Source organism: Lepisma saccharinum, chromosome 1 (assembly GCF_977018435.1).
Source record: "Lepisma saccharinum chromosome 1, izLepSacc3.1, whole genome shotgun sequence".
NCBI lineage: Eukaryota > Metazoa > Arthropoda > Insecta > Zygentoma > Lepismatidae > Lepisma > Lepisma saccharinum.
The window spans coordinates 99,013,844-99,035,754 of record NC_139229.1 but is presented as its reverse complement, the minus strand read 5'-3'; the positions used below and the strand labels follow the sequence as shown (position 1 = coordinate 99,035,754).

Sequence of the window (21,911 nt, the reverse complement as noted above, 5' to 3'; positions counted from 1 at the left end):
ACTGACATCAACTTAAAATGGCATATTATAACCAGTATCAAAATTGATAAAATTTCAATATTTAAAGTGAGTCAGGTATTAAATTTTAAAATTCTGATTGAAGAGGACATATTGATATAAAGGGCAGCCAAAGAGTCTTTCCAATATTGCAACAGTTTACTACGAAGAAACTACAGTACTGTGCAAATTAATGCGGACAAAGAGAAAAAAAAAATATTTTTTCCATTTTTTACTCTTTCTTGGAGATGTACATAACGTACACTTACACTAATATGAAATATGTCCTCCTTCGGCTGCTATTAGCTGCTTGATGCGGTTTGGCATTGATTGAACCTAATTTGAACACATAACTTTGATATCACTGTCATGAAACCACACATGAATCACATTGGTAATGACCTTTTGCTTCGTTGAACAGTCCATTTTTGCAACACGTTTCTTCACAATACCCCATAAGTTTTCTATGGGGTTCATATCCGGTGAATTCCCTGGCCAATCTAGAATCGTTAAATTGTTTTCAGAAGCAAATTTACGTACAGACTTTGATGTGTGACAAGGAGCAAGGTCATGCTGAAAAATTTCTTGTCCGTCGTTAGTGGGATTTTGAATGAGTGGGACAATTCTGCTCCTCAATATGTCAATGTATTTTGCGGAATTCATCATTCCATCCACTGGTAAGAACCCTCCAGGTCCACTGCAAGTAAAGAATCCCCAAAACATTTGCTTGGGTGGGTGTTTGACTGTCTGAATGCAATGTTCAGGTCGTAAAGGTTCACCTGGAAGCCATGCACTTCAAAGTGAGACTCATCTGAGAATATTACCTTCCTCCAATCAGCGACTGTCCATTTCTGGTATTTCTTAGCCCATTTTAGGCGTTTCGTCTTCATTTTAGCTGTCAACAATTGCTTTTTAACCGGTTTCCTGGATTTTCTTCCAACTTCAAGTAAGCGACGTCGAACAGTTGATGCATCAATACTGATCCCAGCAGAAAGCAAATCACGTTGCAGGTCCACACTTGTTTTGTATGGGTGAATTTTACTGTTTCTTAGCAGTAACGTGTCACTTCTAGGTGTTGTTTTGCGTTTTCTACCACACTTTCCTTTTCGCTTTGGAGAAAAACTACCAGTTGCCCTGTAGTTTCTGATAATTTTTGACACCGCTGATTTCCCAACACCAGCCTCTTCAGCGATTTGCCGCAGAGTCATGGATGTGTTCTCACTCAGTGTAATAATTCTAGAACGTTTTCTGGGTGTTATATCCATAATGAAAACTCGTAGGAACACGGAGCCCAACAAAAGCGTGTTTACTACAGTCAAGCTCTCACAGAAGTCTGTTGGTTAATAATATTGCCATTGCACAACGACAACAATGAAACACCAACAACAATGCTTCAAACCTTGCAATTGTTGTAAACATTCTCAAGTACGCATCACAAGTTAGCTGATACTACTAGTATAAAACTGTTACGTATTTATTCGATTATCTCACATAAAGAGTGTAAAAACTAAAAAAATGTATATTTTTCTCTTTGTCCGCATTAATTTGCACAGTACTGTATTATAGTTATTCATGATGGATGCAGTAAACGTGGTTTATGTATTATTTACGAGAAATTTCATTTTTCTGTGTTGCGCAATTGGATAGTTATTTCCGATTATACCTTCATTAACAAAGGGTACGGCAAGGCAGTGAGCCTTCGAAATTAATTGAAAATAACTAGAGGCACACATTTTTGGTAAATAAAAAAGCAAAATTTCGATACAAAAACTGAGTCGATTTCGGGTTCAAAAGCAGTAAATAAAATAAAATTTCGGTGTTATAGCGGTGAAAAATTGGATGAAAAGTGGTATATAAAAAGACATTTTGATTTTAAAATTGTGAATATAATTCTAAAATTGATTTCAAAACTACACTTATTACACAAAATTAATATTTCACTTCTAATAGCACATTTATGTAGTTACCAGACTATTAAGTTTATTTCTGTGTAAAGGAGTCCATTTTTGCTTCTCCAATATTAACAACAGAATTAATCAATTTTCTGTGAATTGCATAACTCACAGGATAATTCAGACCTCAGAAGGTGTTGCATCGGTAAATAAACCCTAAATTTCGTATTTAAGAGTTATTTTCGCATTATTTCGTGACAAAACATGGTAGCAAAATGCATCTCACACCTTTCAAAAACATGAAAAATTAACACTACAATGTGTTTTTTGACATTTCGTTTTTCCAATTGTGCAAAGCGGAAAAACAAAATTTCTCGTAAGTAACATTATTGTTATATATCACCACCTACACCAACTCAGCTTCTACCTAGAACAAATGGTAAAAACTTTATGAGTTTCTCTCTTTTGCCACAAGCCATGCAGCTGTTACTGCAATAGTTTCATTGTAATAAACCTTTGTAATGTTGGAAAGACTTCCTTCACCCTGCAGTTTTGGGAAGTTTAATGCATTATACTCTCCTCCTGAAAGTAAAAACCTAATGTATGTGGTTTAAAAATATCTGTTTTCTTGTAATGATTCCTTACCATAAATACTATGTAAAATTCAAGGGTTGTCCCTGTGACTGATTTCATCCCTAAGATGAAGCTTCCAAACTGTTCCAGAGATTCCTTAGGCAATAGACCACTCCATTCAAACCATCAACAGAGCAGGCACTACTACAGAAATACGACAACTTCCACATCGCTGGCAACGGGTTGTACACAATGCTGGTGACTACATTGAAGTACTGTAAAAGTTTCACACAGGTATCTCTTTTGTATCATTTGAGAATAAATAGTTGTCACTATTAAATTTCCAACCACACGTTTCCGTGCCACTGTAACAATATCTAAGGGCATACATACTTTTCAATGAAGCAATCTTGTACTGTAACCACTCATTAATGCAACATACCTTTGTTAGTTCTTCTGCTGTAGGTCTCTGACTAGGGTCCTTAATAAGACATCTCGCTACGAATTCATTGAATTCCCTAGACCACTTGGACGGTTGGTCAAGCTTTGGTGGATCAGACTTTTGAATCTTTAATAGGACTCTCATGGGGGACATTTCATGGTTAGGTGGTTCCATCTGAGCAAATTCTATTAGAGTTATACCAAGGGACCAAACATCTACCTGAAATAAAAATATATATAAAGTATAGTTTTATTGATTTGCTTATTTTACTTTGCTCTTCTGCCACTTTCGGCTAATCACAAAGATGAAGATGAATGGTGAAAAGATAAGAGACAAAAGACAATTACAAGCATATATGGACAACATAAAACAGGCCCCACATGGGATTATATTGGATGTGGGTCCAGATGACAAAGCCTCGTTAGTCACAATGTGATCCAGGGTGCACAACGTGGAAGAAAGGTTGACATTTGCATGTCCTCCGAAAGGATCACCTATTACACACTTGCATAAAACAAAGCTTGCACTACGTGCTAACATTAAAATAAAAAGTACTCACCTCAGCACACCATAAGATTTGGTATCCTATATTTCACACACATTGTTATGTCCCCATACCAAACTTAAACTTAGAAGCCAACTTCTTGAAATCAATTTTAAATGGAAAGAAGATAATGTAACTATTTACATTTATGAAGCATTTTCAGACAAATTCAATGGTAAAATTGGTTTTATCTCTAATTTAAATGCCAAATGATGATCTTAAACTTAATTTATTTGCTGTTTCATGTGGAACATTGATTTCAATTTGCTTTGAACATAACACCTTGTATATTATTTCAAGAAAAGCCAAGGCAAGATTAATGGTATCAATATGATCAATGAAAGGAAACTTACCTTGAAGTCATAGGGATTATCTCTGAAGGTTTCGCAGAGTACAACCTCTGGAGCCATCCAATATGGAGTTCCAATGAATGTATCATGCTTTTGTAATGTGTACTTATTCTTTGCCGATACGCCAAAATCAGCTAGGAAGAAAAAGCCATGATTTGTAACATTTATTCAAAAATAATTCAACATGTAAACACCTACAATTAACTTCTTTTATACAGTCATATATACTGGAACGATTTGCATCAATAACAATTGCAAAACTCTGGAAATAATTATTGTAAGTTGGTCAATTACAATAAAAAAAGGCTGGTCTCTCATACATTTGCTGTTGCAAATGAGATTTTTTTTTTTTATTATTTTAAAATTGTGGGAGCGTCAGCACTTAGGCTATTTTGCTCCCGTCACATTATACGGGGCCAGCCCCTTATCATTACAAAGAACAACTCTAACGTTGCATAATTAAAAAAATATTAAAATGTTCTGACTTCTGTTAAAAGCTGAGGCTATAAACGGGCACTCAGCACACATAAGGACAACAGGACATTACAAACGAAATTATACTGGCCATGGGGCCAGTCGCCAGAGCCTCGTTAGTCTTCCGTCCAGGGTGTACTAACGTGTAAGTGAGGTTGACATTTGGGTGTACTACGTGGAAGGTCACCCCTTACACCCCTCAAATGAGATCTAGTCATGTTACAATTGTAATTTATATACAATCAACCAATCATCAACATATTCAAGGGGTCAATCTGAAGATGATTTGAATCATATTTTCTAAGGATGTTGTCACTATTCTGAAGGAAAAGAAACTTCATAAAAATCTCATCAAAAGTCAAGTTTATCTGCTTATAAGTTTAAATAATTTATTATATTAGTGTAGCATCCAAACTAGGGTTAAGCTGGCATCACATTGAACCAATACCAATGCTGAAGCTCCTACCAATTTCCATCGATACTGATACTTGAAAGTTGTAACAATTCAAAGTGCAGAGTATTTATAAATTTTAATATGTGTTTTTCATTGAAACTATATTAGACAATATAGCAGAGTTTTGATTTAAAATATTCATAATTTTTCGTTAAAAAAAAATCTCACTTTACATATCTCCATATCTCCCAACAATGCTGTTGTAAAAACATTTATGCATTTTGCCAAATACCCAGGATATTTAGACTGAAACGTGTCGTACAGATTTTGTGAGATTTCCAGTATCTGGAGAAGTATCAGCCAGCACTAATACTGACTCAACCCTAATCAAAACTAATTAGTGATTATACGGTATATGGGAAAAAAAACTTTTTTTTCAATTAAATTTTATACAAAACGTTACTTTTCATGAAATATTTCTGTAATCAATCATTTTTGGTCAGTCTTGCTGAAATTTAATGTACTATATGCATAATATAAAAACAGTTACCTGCTCTAATCCCAAAGCAAAAAACATTAACTGCAATAATTTAATAAAAGCAAAGTTAATTTGGACTTAACATCCCCAAAAACAGTGTTATAAGCAGTTCGGGAACAAAAATGCATACTAAACGTACCTAATTTAACTCCACAGTCCATTGTAAGAAGGACATTTCCGGCTTTCAGGTCCCGGTGAATAATTTTACTTTTATGCAAAAAATCTAGTCCTGTACACATCTGTTGACAAATGTATGCAATCTGGGGCTCGGTTAGTGGCTTCTCCAGTTCCACCATGACTGAATCCAAAGCTCCACCGTCACAGTACTCTATTAACATCTGAAGAAGCAATGGAAGTATTAATATGAAAAGTGCTACACAACGATCAGAGGAATACTTATTAGAAACTTCAAGTCTATTATCTTTTACAGTGTACTTATTGTCTTCAGTTTTACAAATATGTAGTGCAGGACAAACAAAGACCTGTATGCTTTGTTCTGCTGTAATTCACAGCCATGTCTTTAGGTCTCGCTGGTAATGGCTGTTACAAGTAAGAGAAGTCACTCTGTGTGTTGGTATTTCACAATATCCATAAATACTAGGGGCCATATTTAAACTGAAATGTCAAATTTCTTATATGTTCATTAGGGATTCATGATGGTATAGTGGTTCGGATACCATTTCAAACTACAGGTCCAGTCCCGATTAGCCTATCTGTGCCTAAAGTAGACTTAAAAAAAATCTTCTTCTCATTGGTCCTATTATGAACATATGGAATGAATTTGTCAGGAAGTTTCTTGGAAAATGCCAGAAGTTTCCAAGTTACTGAACCGTGATTGGTTTCCTTTATGCAGCAGCATATCACCTGAAACACATGCCCTTGTACAATCTTGTTCAGATAAAGCGGCACATTCTTCAACCTCATAAAATGTGCCACTTCATTTATATGAATCAGCATGTACAAATGTACAAATTGACACAAGAAGCAAGACAATATGAAAATCCTTCAGACACTATAAAAGGCGAAAAAGAAAAAATTGCATCTAATAAGGGGGCAAAATGTGAATCACAAGAGTATGCACATATTTTTTTTTTGTTTATTTGTGATTGGTTGCTTTTTATCACATTTCTATCTCATTAAGATTAATAGTGACAACAAGGATGAATAACGATTAGGAAACACAATAGCAGTAATAACATCAGTCAATGAGTGTTGAGCCACTGATGAGGCAAAGTGTGAGTGAGTGAATGTGTGTGTTAGAATCTGAAATATAAACTTCAGCAACTGTACACTTAACTATACTGTTTTTTCTCAATGGTCTAAATGGTTTAATAAATATAAAAACTGGGATATCTGGATCCTTAGAAAAATACAATATGGAAACTTCTGTCATTTTAACATTTACTACTAATAATAATGAGCATAAATTTGAGACTTTTATATATTGTGAAGTATCACTTCCATGTTAACAGTTGAAGAAAATGCATACAATGTTGCCAGTACATAGCAGTTAGTCTATTGAGGCATATCAATTATAACATACTACAGAAAACAATACACATACATATCAATCACTTTATGTTTGTAACATTTATTCCACCAGCAGGGACATATTAAATAACAAAATGGAACAACTACTAACAATTTTTTTTCTTTTAAAAAAATAAAAACAAGACATTACTATGTGTATCGGAATTGTAAAATGTGTGTTCCCTCACATCACTGTGACATTTTTCATAAGACTAAATTAATTCATACTTACAATATCTTAAAGTGTAGACTACAAAATTGCATTTCTTATAACTTTCCTACACTCTCACTTAAGACTTAAAACTAAACATTTATAAACTTTAAACCATTAACATACCCATAGTCTCCCATCATGAAAGAAGGCTTCGTGTAAGTCCACAACATTTGGATGCTTGCATTCCGATAAAATGTCAATCTCAATCATAAAATCTGAAAGGTCATCCTCACCTTCCAGTGCACACATTTTGGCAGCAGCAAATGTATCTGTTCCCTTTCTCTGAGCCTGTAAAAGTAGCAGTTTTTATTGTACAGTCTGTTGATACAACACACATGTATCCAAATATTCAATAAACTCATATTCTAGTAAGTTGACCATTGGAGGGTTGCAATTTCATGGTTTTGTTTGTTGTACATAAACCACAAACAGGTAAGAGAGGCCAAACTTGGAGTCACTTATTCTGTCTGCCGTAAGAATGAAGTCAATATAAGCAAATGCACGAGGGTTCTGAGACATACTACTGGTTGTTGAAATGGAAGTTGTGCAGAAACAGGGTTCCCACACGAACTCCCTGAGATTTCCCACAATTCTCATGTTTTTTTCTTCTCCATAGTACTTAATACACAGTACATTCCTACATTATGCCATTTTGTTGTTATTTTTATGAATAAAAACGTACAATTCATATGTCATGGTTTTGTAAAGTAAATGTTAAAATGTGCAGTTTGTTTTCAAAGGCAAAATCCATTGCAGTCACTGCTCCATAGATTAATAAAGGAGATGAATTAAGCATTCACGTTCTTCAAGGAACATTTGCAATGTTATGTTGGTTCAGCAGAATATCGATTATCAGCATCAGTAAATTTTATATCAGTAGTTTATCAGTATTAGAAAAAAATTATTAGTAAACTTTCTGATAGAAACAACAAACTAATATATTCACACTTTGACAAACAGAAGGTTACCAATTGCAACAATATAATTAATCTGTAATACAAAATAAACATGTCTAAAGCATTAATCTTCAAATTAACATTTGTAAAGTAGTATAATGAAGTTGTCATTATTATTACATATTAGATGTAATTATTATTATCAACAGGTTGGAGCATATTCTAGTCCTTCATATGTACTTCACTGGGACTCACTGATCAATTAGATATTTTCCCTGAGATTTCCATAAGATTTTATATCTTTCCAAATTTCCTGAGATTTCCAGGTTCTTCAGGTGTGTGGGAACCCTGAGGGAACATAGGAATATAATGCACGTGATAAGCTATACCCCTCAATATAGTTTCTCAATTGAAGCTGTGTGATCGTACATTATGAGTTTGAATTTAAAATTTTGGGTGTGTCAGCACTTAGGCTATTTTGCACCAGTTACATGATACGGGATCCAGCTCCTTACCATAACTCAAATAACAGAACTGTAATGTCGTATAATTAATATTCTGACTTAGGTTAAAAGCTGAGGCTGTAAAGGGGCACTCAGCACAAACTAGGCTGTTAAGGAACAGTGCATGGAGAATAGTATTCTACAACTTATCACAAACATTTTGCTCCTTGTGATCTCTTAAATTGGTAAAAGACTTTCTGGACAACCTGTATTTTTATATTTGAATGAAATTTGTAATTGGTGTTTATAGTCCTATTAATGATAAATTCTTGTCAAATCAAACAACCCATGTTTAATAGCATTTAATAGTAGGGCTGAGCTGATAGTATCTGTATCAGAAAGTATTGGTTGGAATTTATTTACTGATACCGGCTGATACTTTCCCAGCATTTTGGTCTTTCATGAGCTCCGAAAAATGCTGCCCAACACTTCTGGGGTGCCAAATTTTCCTGGAAGCTGTGCAAAATTCCCAGTTTCTTTTTATTCTACAACAGTTTTATGTGAAAAACTTAATTCTTTGATAACATATCATGTAGTGTAATATTTTGAAGTAATTCTCGAATATTTTAAAGCAAAAATCTTGGTAAATTGATGCATATAATTGGAGTTTTAATACTTACAAACAAATATTAATCAATATTTTGAACAACTCTTAATTATCAAGTAGGCCTATCGGTTCAACATGGTATCGCCCAGCCCTATTTAATACTAATCAGTACTCAATGGTGGCCAATATAATTTAATGGAAATCTGCTAACATTAGATAGAAATACCACAATTATACAGTGAAACTAATGCCTTCAAATGAACATACACACATACATGTAAATACACTCAATACTTCATAAAAGTGGCAGAATTGTTTAAACTAATATAGTCAATTATATGAAAATAATTACCTTGTACACTTTTCCAAAAGCTCCGTCTCCTAATTCGCCAACCATTTCCCAAAATTCTTCCGGATCAACATCCATTTTAATGTTGTTGAAGACTTTTTTCTTCTTTCCGTCAGCACCACCTCCAAGGTGGAGAACCTTCTTCAGATTACTTAGGAAAGACATTGCTGCTGTTGTTATAACTCAACTTTCAAAGAAACAAGCAGTTCGATAGCAATTAGTTACCTACTTCTTGCCAGGTTCATTGTCTGTCTATGAGAACACTCCTTCATTTTCGCACACTTAAGTTCCAAGCACTAAAGAAGATCTTGTCTATTTGTCTCATAGACAAGTCAAGATGCGGTGCTCGAGCTACTATAGCACCAGCACTTTGTTACAGGAAGACATTCTCCTGTTGCACACCACTCCACAGCAGAACCACTTGGACCTGTCATTTGTACAGCAAACCTCTAAAGCAATTTACCCTCAGGTACCATACAGGGCCACCATGGTTTTCCTGAAATCAGATTAAAATCAATTCAGTTAGTTGTCCTTTATGTATCAAAACATTTCAGCCATTACTGTGAATATGCAGCACACACACACACACACACACACACAAAAAAACTATATATTGTCTAGAGCAGGGATTCCCAACCTTTTTACGTTGCTCTGAACTCCTGGGTATAAGATATAAAACTTGGGGCACCCTTGTTAGATTTTTTAATCGAAGTGAAATGTGTTATCAGGAGCAAGTTAAATTTATTGAAAAATGATAAAAGGAACAAACATCAGAATAGAATACAGTTCACTACAATGGAAATCACTCAAAAGAGTATGTTTTATTACAAGGTCCGTTGACCTGTGTTTGCCGCTCGCTTTGGAAGGTCCGTTCATAACGCGCCTTTTGAGCAAGCGGAGGTGGTTGTAAAACTGTGACGTCATAGACATGACAGGTCGCTGGGGAAAGTTTAGTATCCGCTAGTTTTAGCAGGGGAAACGTGTTTCTGTGTTCTTTCCTTGCTCTTGTATTCGTGTATCCGCGTGTTTTATTAGTCATTTTGTTGTGTTTTCATATTGTAATGTGAGTGATAATAATAATGGCTAACTGTGCTGTGAGCACATGTCGAAACTATCTCAGGAAAACTAAAAATTTTGATATAGTTTACCATAAATTTCCTCCCAACGAGAAGTTCCGAAAAATCTGGGAGAGCAAATGTTATCAAAAAGACAAATTTCAGGTTGCTAACTCGAGTATTTGTTCTTCACATTTTTCACCAGAATGTTACGAACGCGATTTAAAATCGGAATTATTAGGAATTACACCAAAGAAGAGACTGAAGAAAGATGCCATTCCTACATTGTTACTTCCAGTCACACATGTGCAGGTCAGTGACGACAACAGCGTTCGTGCAAGACGTGCAAAGGCAAGATGTGCTAGGAAAAGGGTTCTCTCTAAGGTAAGTGAACAATTATTAGTGAGCAGCAGCGTGCCACCTCAAGAACAAAAGCCTTTATCTGTGTTGTCATTTGTTTGTTCAATAGAAAGTGAAAAAATCGAAAACACAAAACAACTGGAAGTGCTTCGTGGGGAAAATGAAAAGCTAAAGACAGATATAAATAATTGTCATGAGGAAATTAAAAACCTTAAAATCAATTTGCAAAAATGGCAAGCAAGGTATAAGAAGGTATTGCAGTCAAAAGTGGCTTTAAAAACAAGGGAGCGGAAGAAAGTGAAAACTATCGTGAACAAAAAAGTGAGACAAATTTTGAGCAAAACCTTTACTCCAGGGCAAATCAACATGTTAATTAAGGGGAATAGAAAGCAGAGGTGGAAACAGGAAGATATAATTCCTGCTTTAACACAAAGGGCGATCAGTGAACGATTGTATACCCACATGAGATCAGAGGTCGGAATTCCATTACCCAGCATTGCAACACTTAGTCGCTGGGCGCAGAAATTGAGACTCCCACCGGGAATTCTTGCACCAGTTTTGAATATTATGAAACAGCAGGGACAGTGTTTGACTGAAGTGGAAAAACTGTGTGTCCTGTTGTTTGATGAAATTAATGTTAACGTACGAGTGTGCTACGACAGTGAAAATGACAGAGTTTTGGGTCCCCATAGAAATGTTCAGGTTGCAATGCTTCGAGGATTGACAGGTGAATGGAAACAGCCAGTATACTATAACTTTGATACGGCTATGACCAAGGCTTTGTTGTTTGATATTATATCCATGGTTGGGGTAGCTGGGTATAAAATAGTCGCTATAGTTTCGGATCTAGGTGGAAGTAATAGAAAACTATGGAACGATCTTAGTGTCAATTGTGAGCAGCCGTTTTTTTCAGTTCCATTGTCAGGGGAGAAAATTTGGGTTTTTGCGGATTTGCCACACTTAATAAAATTATTGAGGAATCATTTTATCGATAATGGGATCCAGTGGAATGAAACAGTTATGAAGAAAAGTATCATAGAAAGGATACTCAAAATGGATTCTTCCGAACTCAGGCTTGCTCCAAAGTTAAATTGGATGCACATATCAGTGCAACAGAACGACAGACAAAGGGTTGCGCCAGCAATGGAACTTTTCTCCAGGCACACTGCTGCTCTTATTGAGTATGTCTTCCCAGAGAATGAGGTTGAGGCAAATTTTTTCCATCTCACTAACAATTTTATTGACGTCATGAATTCAGGTGTGCCACTGAATTCTAGCAATAAAATCAAATGTGGCTTTGGCATACATTATGACGAACAAATGGAAGTGCTTAGTGAAATGGAGAAAGCAATATCAGAGGCAAGAGTTATGGGAAAACGCAATCTTCTTCCATTCCAACAAGGATTTCTTGTCTCCATCCGCAGCCTAAGAGGATTATACCATGATTTAAAATCAAAAGGTTTGAAATACATTCTTACCAGAAAGCTGAACCAAGATGCTCTGGAGAACCTTTTCTCTCAACTTCGTGGGATGGGGAATTTTTACAACAATTCGCTACCGGTAGAAGTGAAGCACAGGTTGCGCTTATTGATACTAGGTTGCCGCCTGCCTCACCCGGGGAGTGCTCCTGTGGAAGATGCTGGGGAGACCACGATGCTTGCTTCATTGTTTGATGGTCTCGTCGATTCTCAAACAACTGACCAAAGACAAGAAGTGACCTTTACGTCATCATCTGTAGACTTGCCAGATGAAAACAGTGACATGCTTTACTTGATGAGAAATGAAGAAAAGGAGGCTCTGCGGTATGTTGCGGGCTATATCGCAAGAAAATGTAGGAATGTCGAAGCTGGTGAAATTTGTGCATCAAATTCATCGGGTGGAGGATGGATAGAAACTTTGTCACGGGGTGGCCTTGTGTCTCCTTCTTCTCGTTGGATGCAAGTTATAAAAGAGTGTGAGGGAATATTCCGGCAGTTCCATGGAAAAACAATAAATCGAAGAGCAAAAGTAATAAGCAGTCTGTTGGAAATTCTGAAAAATAGGTTTCCCCATGAAGATTCGAAGATGCTCAAGTTGTTTTGTAGAGCAAGAACATTTTTCAGAGTTCGATATCTGAATCGTAGGACCCAAGAAATAAAAAGGAGAAATGCCATGAAACAAAAACAATGGACCCAGAGCTGCTCTTCTTCCAGTTCTTTCCAGCACTAGCCGTGGGTAAGTTTATGCTTTTACATACCTATAATTCATCTATACACCATTACTTTCATGTATTCTGTGTAAGTTGTATTGCGATGCTCTTCAGTATGTGATTTTTCTCTTAAAAACAAGAGCGTTGCAAGCTTTACAGTGCTGAAAATAGCAGACACACAGAGAGTATCATGCTGATGACGTCACAGAACCCCTGCCGAAGTTGTAAACACGGGGATTGACAAAAAGACCGGTTATGACCAGACCTTCTAGAGCGGGGGAAAGTGGGCTTCGACGGACCTTGGTTTTATTAATATGAGCAGGGCTCGAAAAATCCCGGTCACCAGGGTGACTGAAATTAAGTTTGCATGTACGAAATTTTGAAGTTAGCAAATGATTTTTTTTATCAACGTTGTCAACATTCTGCAGAAACATTAACAATTTCTTAATCTTTGTCCCCCAAGCCCCATTTCCTTCTTTTTCACATGACTTAGCGATGTTTTAAACACAATGATGCTCAGCTTCTTATAGATTGATTGATTTGCTTTATTTTACTTAGTTTTTGTGCCACTTTTGGCTAATTTGCGAAAATTGGGATGAGTGATAATATGACATTGATGAATAAACACCCAAACATCCATGCCCAGGCCAGGATTCGAACCTGGTATCCCTGGCGTCACAGCTCAATGTGCTAATCACTCTGCTACGGGGGCCGGCTCAGCTTCTTATAGTATGCACAATTGCTAGTAGGTGGTTTCCTGGCACCTGATTTTCACAGCTGGCGCCTAGCTCTCAAGATTTTTCGAGCTCTGAATATCAGACTTGCGATTGATGCTTAGAGCACAAATGTTTGATATCAAGCCTTACAGTTAACGAAACACTCATATTATCATTTTCAAGGTTAAGCAGACTATTTTTTGTTTGGATTTTATTGTAGATTTTATTTAATATCTTTTGCCTATTTCCTATTTTTTTCCCCTAAAATATATTTGAGCACCCCTAGGCCAAAAAATGCAGCAATCCAGTTGGGAATCACTGGTCTAGAGGGTACATAGGGAGAATGAAATCATCAATCGCGGTTTTAGTGGATATGACATGATCAGCACCACCCTCTAGTCCACACAATCTTCGCTCATGAGAGCTGCTTCAGAAGGAACATCAACTGGGGGAAATAATCATGCCTACCATCACACACACAGTGTCTAAACCAGGAACTTCTAATTGGACCAATGTGACTCCAACATTATATAAATACGTAAAAACTGCATTTCAATAGTTCTACATTCACTACAATCACACCCTGACAATAAATTCTAGATACAATGCGTAACATTGCACTCTTGACATAAAACTCACCTTTAGCAAAGTTTGAGAACATGTGAAACCCTGTCCTTATCTGGTCTAATGATATGGTGCTCAATACAGGTACATGTTATTCAAACAGAAATGTAGGGATGCAGAAAGTATTCAGTACACATTGCAGATATGTAGAACAGGAGCACAGTGGTTGGAAGTAGCATGCACTTGTAACGAAATTTGTAGCTGTAGTGGCACTACATTTTATAAATTGTAGCTGTAGCTTTGCTATAAAATTCTTGTGGCTTGTAGTGAAAAATTCACTACATCTCTTTTCTGGGGTATTCCATGGAAAGTGGTAAGATCATATCACGGACAAAGTAAATAACAAAATGAATCAATATGGCAATTATCAGTTTCTAACTGCTTTAAGATTTAATAGTTTGTGAATTATATAATTGCATATTTCACCAGCAGATATTATGGAGTCAAATGCTGGTACATTTTAAGTGTCTCACACACGTAACACATTTTTGATAATGCTTTTCATGCATTCAGGCATGTGAATGTTACACACACACACACTGCATTTTGAGGTAAATAATTTATTAGTAATAGTTGTTTTTTGGGAGGGGGGCATCAATAGATAAGAAGATTTATTGTCATGTAACTTGTTTGTTTTACTTTGCACAACTACGCCAATCCCTAATCGCGACTGAACCTACAGTTTAAAGTGGGATCCCCAAACCATGCCTCCACCGGATATCAAACCTGAGACCCCTTCATTACAACGTGATGACATTACTGCAACGCCATTGGGATGTGACTGTGTAGTGTGATATGTTTACTTTGATCCTTAGCAAAAATACCAGGAAAATAGTGGTTTGGATTCCAATTAAGACTGTAGGTAAAATCCTAATAGCCTTCTGTGCATAAAGTTGACTTAAAAATAAACTCAACGCTATAAGTATTTTTTTTTATTTGTATTTATGTTGCTTTGCATTACTTTCTAGGCTAATCTCTACAGTATTGATGCATGAAGGGACACAAGTGCAGCATGAGAATCAAACGTCGAACCTTCAGTGGTAAGATCGTGTCGAAGCATAAGTGGTAGTTGGACTGAATGCAGTAGCTTTTTATTCTACTGAGAATGCTCTATTCCATAATAACACAAACAAGAAGCATGAGCCAAAAACAGCCATTAGGAATTCCCTAACAATTATACAACGTATCTAATTAATTGGTTTTGGTTCATCTACCTGTAAGGATTTCGCAGTCAATTCACTCAAAGTTTTGTTGTCACCTTGTAATCAAGGGGTCACAGGTTTGATACCCGGTGGAGGCACATAGTGGTTCGGATCACACTTTAAAATGTAGGTACAGTCCCGATTAGCCTTTCTGTGCATAGTGGACTTAAAACAATTCAATCAATCAATCCATGCAAAGTTCAATTTTCTCCACTCTTTAGCTGGAAATGCCACCATGCTTTTTACTAGGGGGAAGGATGTTTCCTACTTGTCTCTCTATTTTTATGCTCTTGAAGTAAAATACACGTTTTAATGCTTTAACCTTTTGAGTCACAAGGCCATTTTCACAAGTAAGCCTCACGGTCCCGAGCCGATTTTGAGCAAAATGCAGTGTTTCAATTAAATGAGTGTAGATCTGAGACTAATTGTCCTAGAGAGATGAGTGATATACCGTTGTATGCGGAATGAACCAGAGATTCAGACTATATGAAATTTATGCAAATTCGGCGTATATATGGAGGGGAAAGGGGGGAAATCCCCTGAAAATACTTTTCTTTAAAAAAATGGGGTTTAGCCCCCCTCCCGCCCCCTCGAAAAAAGTACATGACAGTGTTGACATGCACATGGAAATGATCACTGACATGTAAGGAACACAAAAATATTTGCATTATTATCATATGACCAATGTAACTTGAGTTGTACATCCCAAAAGGAAGCTTCAAAATGCAGCGGTACCTTGAAATACTTTAGCTCGGCGACTATTTGCCCTGGAGATATGAACGATATACCGTTGTACGCAGAATGAATCACAGATTCAGACGATATATAATTTATGCACATTCGGCGTATATATGGAGGGGGAAAGGGGGGAAATCCCCTGAAAATACTTTTTTTTTTAAAAAAAAAATGGGTTTCGCCCCCTCCCGCCCCCTCGAAAAAAGTATATGACAGTGTCGACATGCACATGGAAATGATCGCTGACATGTAAGGAACACAAAAATATTTGCATTATTATCATATGACCAATGTAACTTGAGTTGTACATCCCAAAGGGAAGTTTCAAAATGCAGCGGTACCTTGAAATGACTTTAGCTCAGAGACTATTTGCCCTGGAGATATGAACAATATACCGTTGTACGCAGAATGAATCACAGATTCAGACGATATATAATTTATGCACATTTGGCTTATATATGGTGGGGGAAGGGAGAAAACCCGCAAAAATTATTTTAAAAAAATTGTTGAAATGTTTGAAATTTATATTTTCCCTTGAAAAGAGAAGTCCCTTTTCCCGCCTTTTCACCTCCATTTTCATGAAGAAAAAAAAAAGGTGCAAGAAACATTTCTATTAATACATGTGTTAGGAACAATATATATATAAAAAAAATCGAAATTCTAGCCAAAAATAGAAATGTTATAATGTAAAAACTACGACCTTGACACAGCATCTCGATCGAGACGCTTGGGACCGTGAGGGTTACTTTTAGGTATCTCGATCGAGACGCTTGGGATCCAAAAGGTTAAACTTATATCATGATGTTTCAAGCTTCAAAATGCATTGCCTAAAAATGTCTATTTTGCATAGTCTTTCCTTAAAATTATTTGTTTGTATATTTTGATTAGTCGGACATTCAATGAAACTTTAACTGTCTGGAAACAGATATTTAACCAGAGATCAGGATCGCAAGAGATGTTGGTTCTTGCTAGATCAAACATCGATGTTAACCAGGTTCAACCTCCACCCTGCCTGTTTTTTTTTTTTTTTAATAACCTCAAACTTGTATGAGTCAGTCACTTTTAAAATCAGTTTGTTGCCTTGTATCATCACCAGATTTCTAAGTTGAAAAATCCAAAGGGACAAAAAAAGCAAACCACAATAAAAGTCAAAGACGTAGTGGAGGTGGTCACAACCCTCAAGTAACCAGTTGAGATGGTCAAGCAATGAAAAAGCCACACAATGGTGCAGGAGGGGGGGGGGGGGTTAATTCAAATCACCTTAAGACCCCAGCAAAAATGAGCATTTGTGTATGATTTTAGGAGGTCCCTGCGTGGCCAAATGGTTGGCGGTCTCACCTTTAATATGAGCGGTCCTCAGTTTAATTCCTGGTGGAAGAGCAAAAATTTCAGAGTTGCCCCAGCATCATGAGGACAGTTGATGAGCTTCTGAAAGCGGAAGCAGAGGCTCTGGTCTCACAAGCTGAAAAACCATGGTGATGGGATTCTATGTGCTGACCATGCATCACCCAACTAAAAGCTGCTTGCATAGCCTTTGCTCTCAAAGGGCGGTTGTACCCTTGAGGTTAGATTTGATTTGATAGATTTAGTTTATTTTACTTTGCGTTTTGTGCCTCGTGGTTAATTTGGATGAATGGACATTCACAAACAACCAAGCCCGAGCGGGATTCGAACCCGGGAACCTTGGTGTTGCAGCACAATGTGCTAACCACTCAGCCACAAGGTCCGGCCCTTGAGCTTAGAGTATGATTTTAGAGGTATATTATACGTATATGATAGGCCCCTCAGAAAATATTCCCATTAGTTTTCCCTGGTGCCTTTTCAAGTGGCAGCTCCTAATTCCAACAGCACAACCTTGGATACAATGCAATATTTCAGGTCCCTACTGCCTAAGGAGTGAAGTCATTCAGTGCTCGCGGAAGAAAGAATAGTTCTGTGAAACAGTGTGTTAAGTTTTTATTTTCAGTCCAATTTATGCAAAGACAGGTTTATCTGGATTGGGCCTACAGTTTAAAGTGGGATCTGAACCCATATGTGCTTCCACTGGGTATCAAACCCATTGATTATATGGCAACTACATTATCATTGCACACTCTGGGAGGTTTCTCTCACAAGGAGAGGACATGGCTTGGGAAATTGAGTTTGGGACCGAACTTCATGTAGTGGTAGGGTTCCTTGTAGATATTGGTGATATTAAGTGAAGATATTGCTCAGTCCAGATGGCAAGTGTATCAGTGCCGAAGATTCTGGGTTCGATTGCTTCTACTTTTTTCTATCTCACTTACCTGGGCAAATATTTATTGCAAAAATTCATTTTTATTTGGTGTGCATTATCGAGAAATACTTTAAAAATTATTTTACGATAATTACCAATCTGGACCGTGTACAAAAATTGTAAATAAGGGCATTGCTTGTGAATAGTATTCCCTAATTTTATTTATTTTGCTATACATAATATTTTGCCGAAAATAACACATGGATAATTTAATATGCAAATGTTTGTAAAGTAATAGGAAAAATAAAAGAAACATTAAAAAAGTAGTATTTCCCCCCCAAAATTAAATAAAACTGTCTTTCATATTTATTTCAATAAGTTATTAAATAAAATGTAATAAATAGTTGCTACAGTTAATAATAATAAAACCAAGAACAACTGAACAGGAATTGAATGCAGAACCTTTGGCATGTGAAACGCTGTTTTATTTCTGGTTTGAAAACCCCACGAACCATGCACGGCAAGGTTAGGTTAGTTTCGGTTAGGTTAGGCAAACATAGTTAAAATTTTGTGTCGTGGTAGTATCAGGATCTAGAAATTGCAAAATAACTGCAAACCATTGACGCTAGCCCCACGAACCATTGACGTGTGGTTAGGTTAGTTTCAGCTAGGTTAGGCAAACATAGCTAAAATTTGGGGCCCAAGTTCCTTTTGTTTTATTGTGATTTCATCATGCTACGAATGCAATTTTTACATGGTTTGATTTCGATTTATGTCTGTTAACACATACTGTGGAGTTTTAGCGATCACTTAATACTTTTTTTCAATATATGCTATCGTGGTTAGGTTAGGCAGATTAGGTTTGGTTCCCTTAGCATTAAAATGGTCCCTAAATGCATTCTATTAAGGTACCGATTTACTTCTACATTCATTGCCATGCTTCTGCGATATTTACTGTCGGTTGTCGACTGAGAATATCTTGTCCATGAGAAGTGCGTAAGGTAATTTTCAAGTTGTTTTTTTTTCAACATAAATAACTTTTTTCAGAGTCCAAACAGCGCTCATTACTTTAAGGAAGGTTCAAATTTCGTGACAATTATTTCCAAAATTCTACGATAATTAGTCTTTGTGCTAGGAGAAATCATAAAACAATCTGAACCGTTACCAAATTGAGAAAATCGACTGTTTCCATTCCGAAAACTAACCCCTTATTTTCCAATTTCTAGACGTTTCCGACAACTTTTAACTTCACATTTGTGATTAGGAGGCCTCAATTAGTGAGTATGCCAAATATGAAGAACATCGGAGGGGTCCGGTCATCTCAAGTCGTTCCACAAATTTTCACACCAACAAAAACTGCCCCTCCCTTCCACAATGAAATCCCCAAGTGGGCACCCCCCCCCCCTTCATTAAGCAAATGGCTTAATTTGCACACTACCCATATCAATACCTATAGGGGACACTACCACTACACGAAGACTGCCAACAGATATCCACCTACTTATGAGGAGTCCATTTTCAATTTTCAGAAGGTCCAAATTTACATAAAGGTAAAGTTCCCTGTGCATATAGCACTGTGCCATAAAGGCGCATTTAGGCCAATTGACATGAAATGTAAACTATGTGTGCATAAGAATCAATGAACTTGCACCTGTAAAAGAAATTGCACTTTATCTTGTATTTATTATGTATGTTACCTTGTGATATAGTAAACTACTGCAACTACAGTTACCTAATTAGAAAGTGCAAGTAGAGGAGCCAGATGGCAAGATTATTTTGTCGGTTTCCACATATTAAACTTAGTGCATATATAATATTGATATCTCAACAAGTGCTCATTATGAAACAGTACCCACAAATACATTAAATTACTCAAAGACATAATGATCTTATTCATAATCAGAATGTACCTTTAGTGTGCAGCAGTACTACAAAAGCAGTCTTTCAAAGTGGCCACTGCTCTTCCTAAATAGTGTTAACATGAAACTACATTATGCACGAAAAACTTTTGAAATGTTGAACTAACGCCTTGGAATTATTGTAGTCTGCAGCAATTTCATCATCTCCCCGTTACTGAAAAATACAAAACGTCATCCCATACTTTGTATCTGTTTACCACGTTTAATACAACCTTGTTTGCATAGTGAAAGTATTCTGCAACAGTATGAGGCACTTAACGAAATGACTGAATTAATTAACGTTACAGTGTGCATGCAAAATACATTATTCTCGACAATTTGATGGCCCATAAGCATCACGAAAACTTTCCAGGTTTCTGCGTTCGATTCCCGAAGAACCACATTTTTGGGCCTCGAGTTGGCTACAATTAGTCTATGAATAAGGCGAACTTAACATAAACGTCCAAATAAAAACCTTTTAATATCTGGCTTACTTGTAAAAATGTAGCCATTAAATAAACATGCAAAGCACCTCTATTTTATCATTTCTACAGATCTTTGCTAAAATTGTATATGATCTCCTTCGTAGGTCTTTCTATCCACAACATTATTTGCAAATAGTACACGGATTACACTTTAGTGTGTGTGTACTTTTAGCATTACTTACACTATCCGGTGGCATAACCTTATCACAGCAGAATATAAAATGAACATTTCCTGGTAAGGTCAAGTTTGACCAAGGAGGCTAGTGGGTTACACGAAAGTAGCATAATCGAATTCCGTAAACTGAAATACATTCTTACCGATCTAATACTGCAGGTGACCTTTTACATATCCACAGTATACTTCGATGCTAAAACTATCACACTGCGACCTGAAGTAAGAAGAAGCACACGACTTAAACACATAGCAACATAAGGTTTAAATGTTTTCCTTTCCAATACCGCTAATACTTTGTCGTAATTAAGCAGCCATAATTCTACCACGCCTGACCATGACGTCAACTCAATACTTCAGTGCAGATCTCAAGATGGCGACAGCGACTAAAACATAAAAAGGCTGCAAACCGTTTTCACACTAAGCGAGGGTTATTGAAACTTCGCATAAACTTATTTATTTTTTGCATGATATTTACTTTCTTCTGCCCAATTAAATTAAATAAAAACATCCCAATTATTAATTGGAGGCATCCTTTAATTGTACCTTCTACCGTCATAAATAAACTAAAAATCAATACAATCGGATGAAACATGTTTCATTGCAGAATTTTCATTGGGTCTTTTGAAGAAGTGTGTCTAATTTCAGTGAGGATTCTAGCATCGGCATGTAGCAAATCCACTTTTCTGGATGGGATTTGCAATATTTTACATGCTACTAGGACCACTATCTTCCTACTACATTACTATTTCGATTATTTTACGTAGCCGTTGTACCTATTGGGTTAATCGCAACGATCGACACAGCGGTGTCGCCAACGGGAGTTCTATATAAAGAGTTTTTATGGGCAATTGAAAGGGTGATGCCAGTCCTATATTTTGCCATATTTTCCTGAATTCGACATTCTTTTATGCCGGCCCCCGTGGCGGAGTGGGGTGCATAGTGCACTAGGACACCAGGGGTCCTGGGTTCGAATCCCGGAATGGAAATGGACGTTTGTGAAAGTCCCTTCATCAAT

At 36.6% G+C, this 21,911-nt stretch overlaps 1 protein-coding gene across 3 annotated transcripts in view; it reads right to left on the bottom strand.

Annotated features, from left to right (window-relative positions):
- Positions 1-21,261, bottom strand: part of Slik (Sterile20-like kinase) — a 75,946-nt gene extending 54,685 nt beyond the window's left edge. For 2 of the 3 annotated variants that reach the window (XR_014443333.1, XM_083135116.1), the window contains exons 1-6: positions 21,040-21,261; positions 9,247-9,739; positions 7,072-7,236; positions 5,344-5,542; positions 3,802-3,932; positions 2,905-3,123 (exon numbers count right to left, since the gene is read on the bottom strand). Coding sequence is in view for 1 of the 3 variants with exons in the window: in XM_083135116.1 (XP_082991242.1) it covers positions 2,905-3,123; positions 3,802-3,932; positions 5,344-5,542; positions 7,072-7,236; positions 9,247-9,408 (876 nt within the window). In the remaining 2 variants the exon portion in view is untranslated. Of the gene's footprint in view, positions 1-2,904; positions 3,124-3,801; positions 3,933-5,343; positions 5,543-7,071; positions 7,237-9,246; positions 9,740-21,039 lie in introns of those variants that run through there. The other variant, XR_014443334.1, reaches the window with a different exon arrangement.
- Positions 21,262-21,911: the final 650 nt, after the last annotated feature.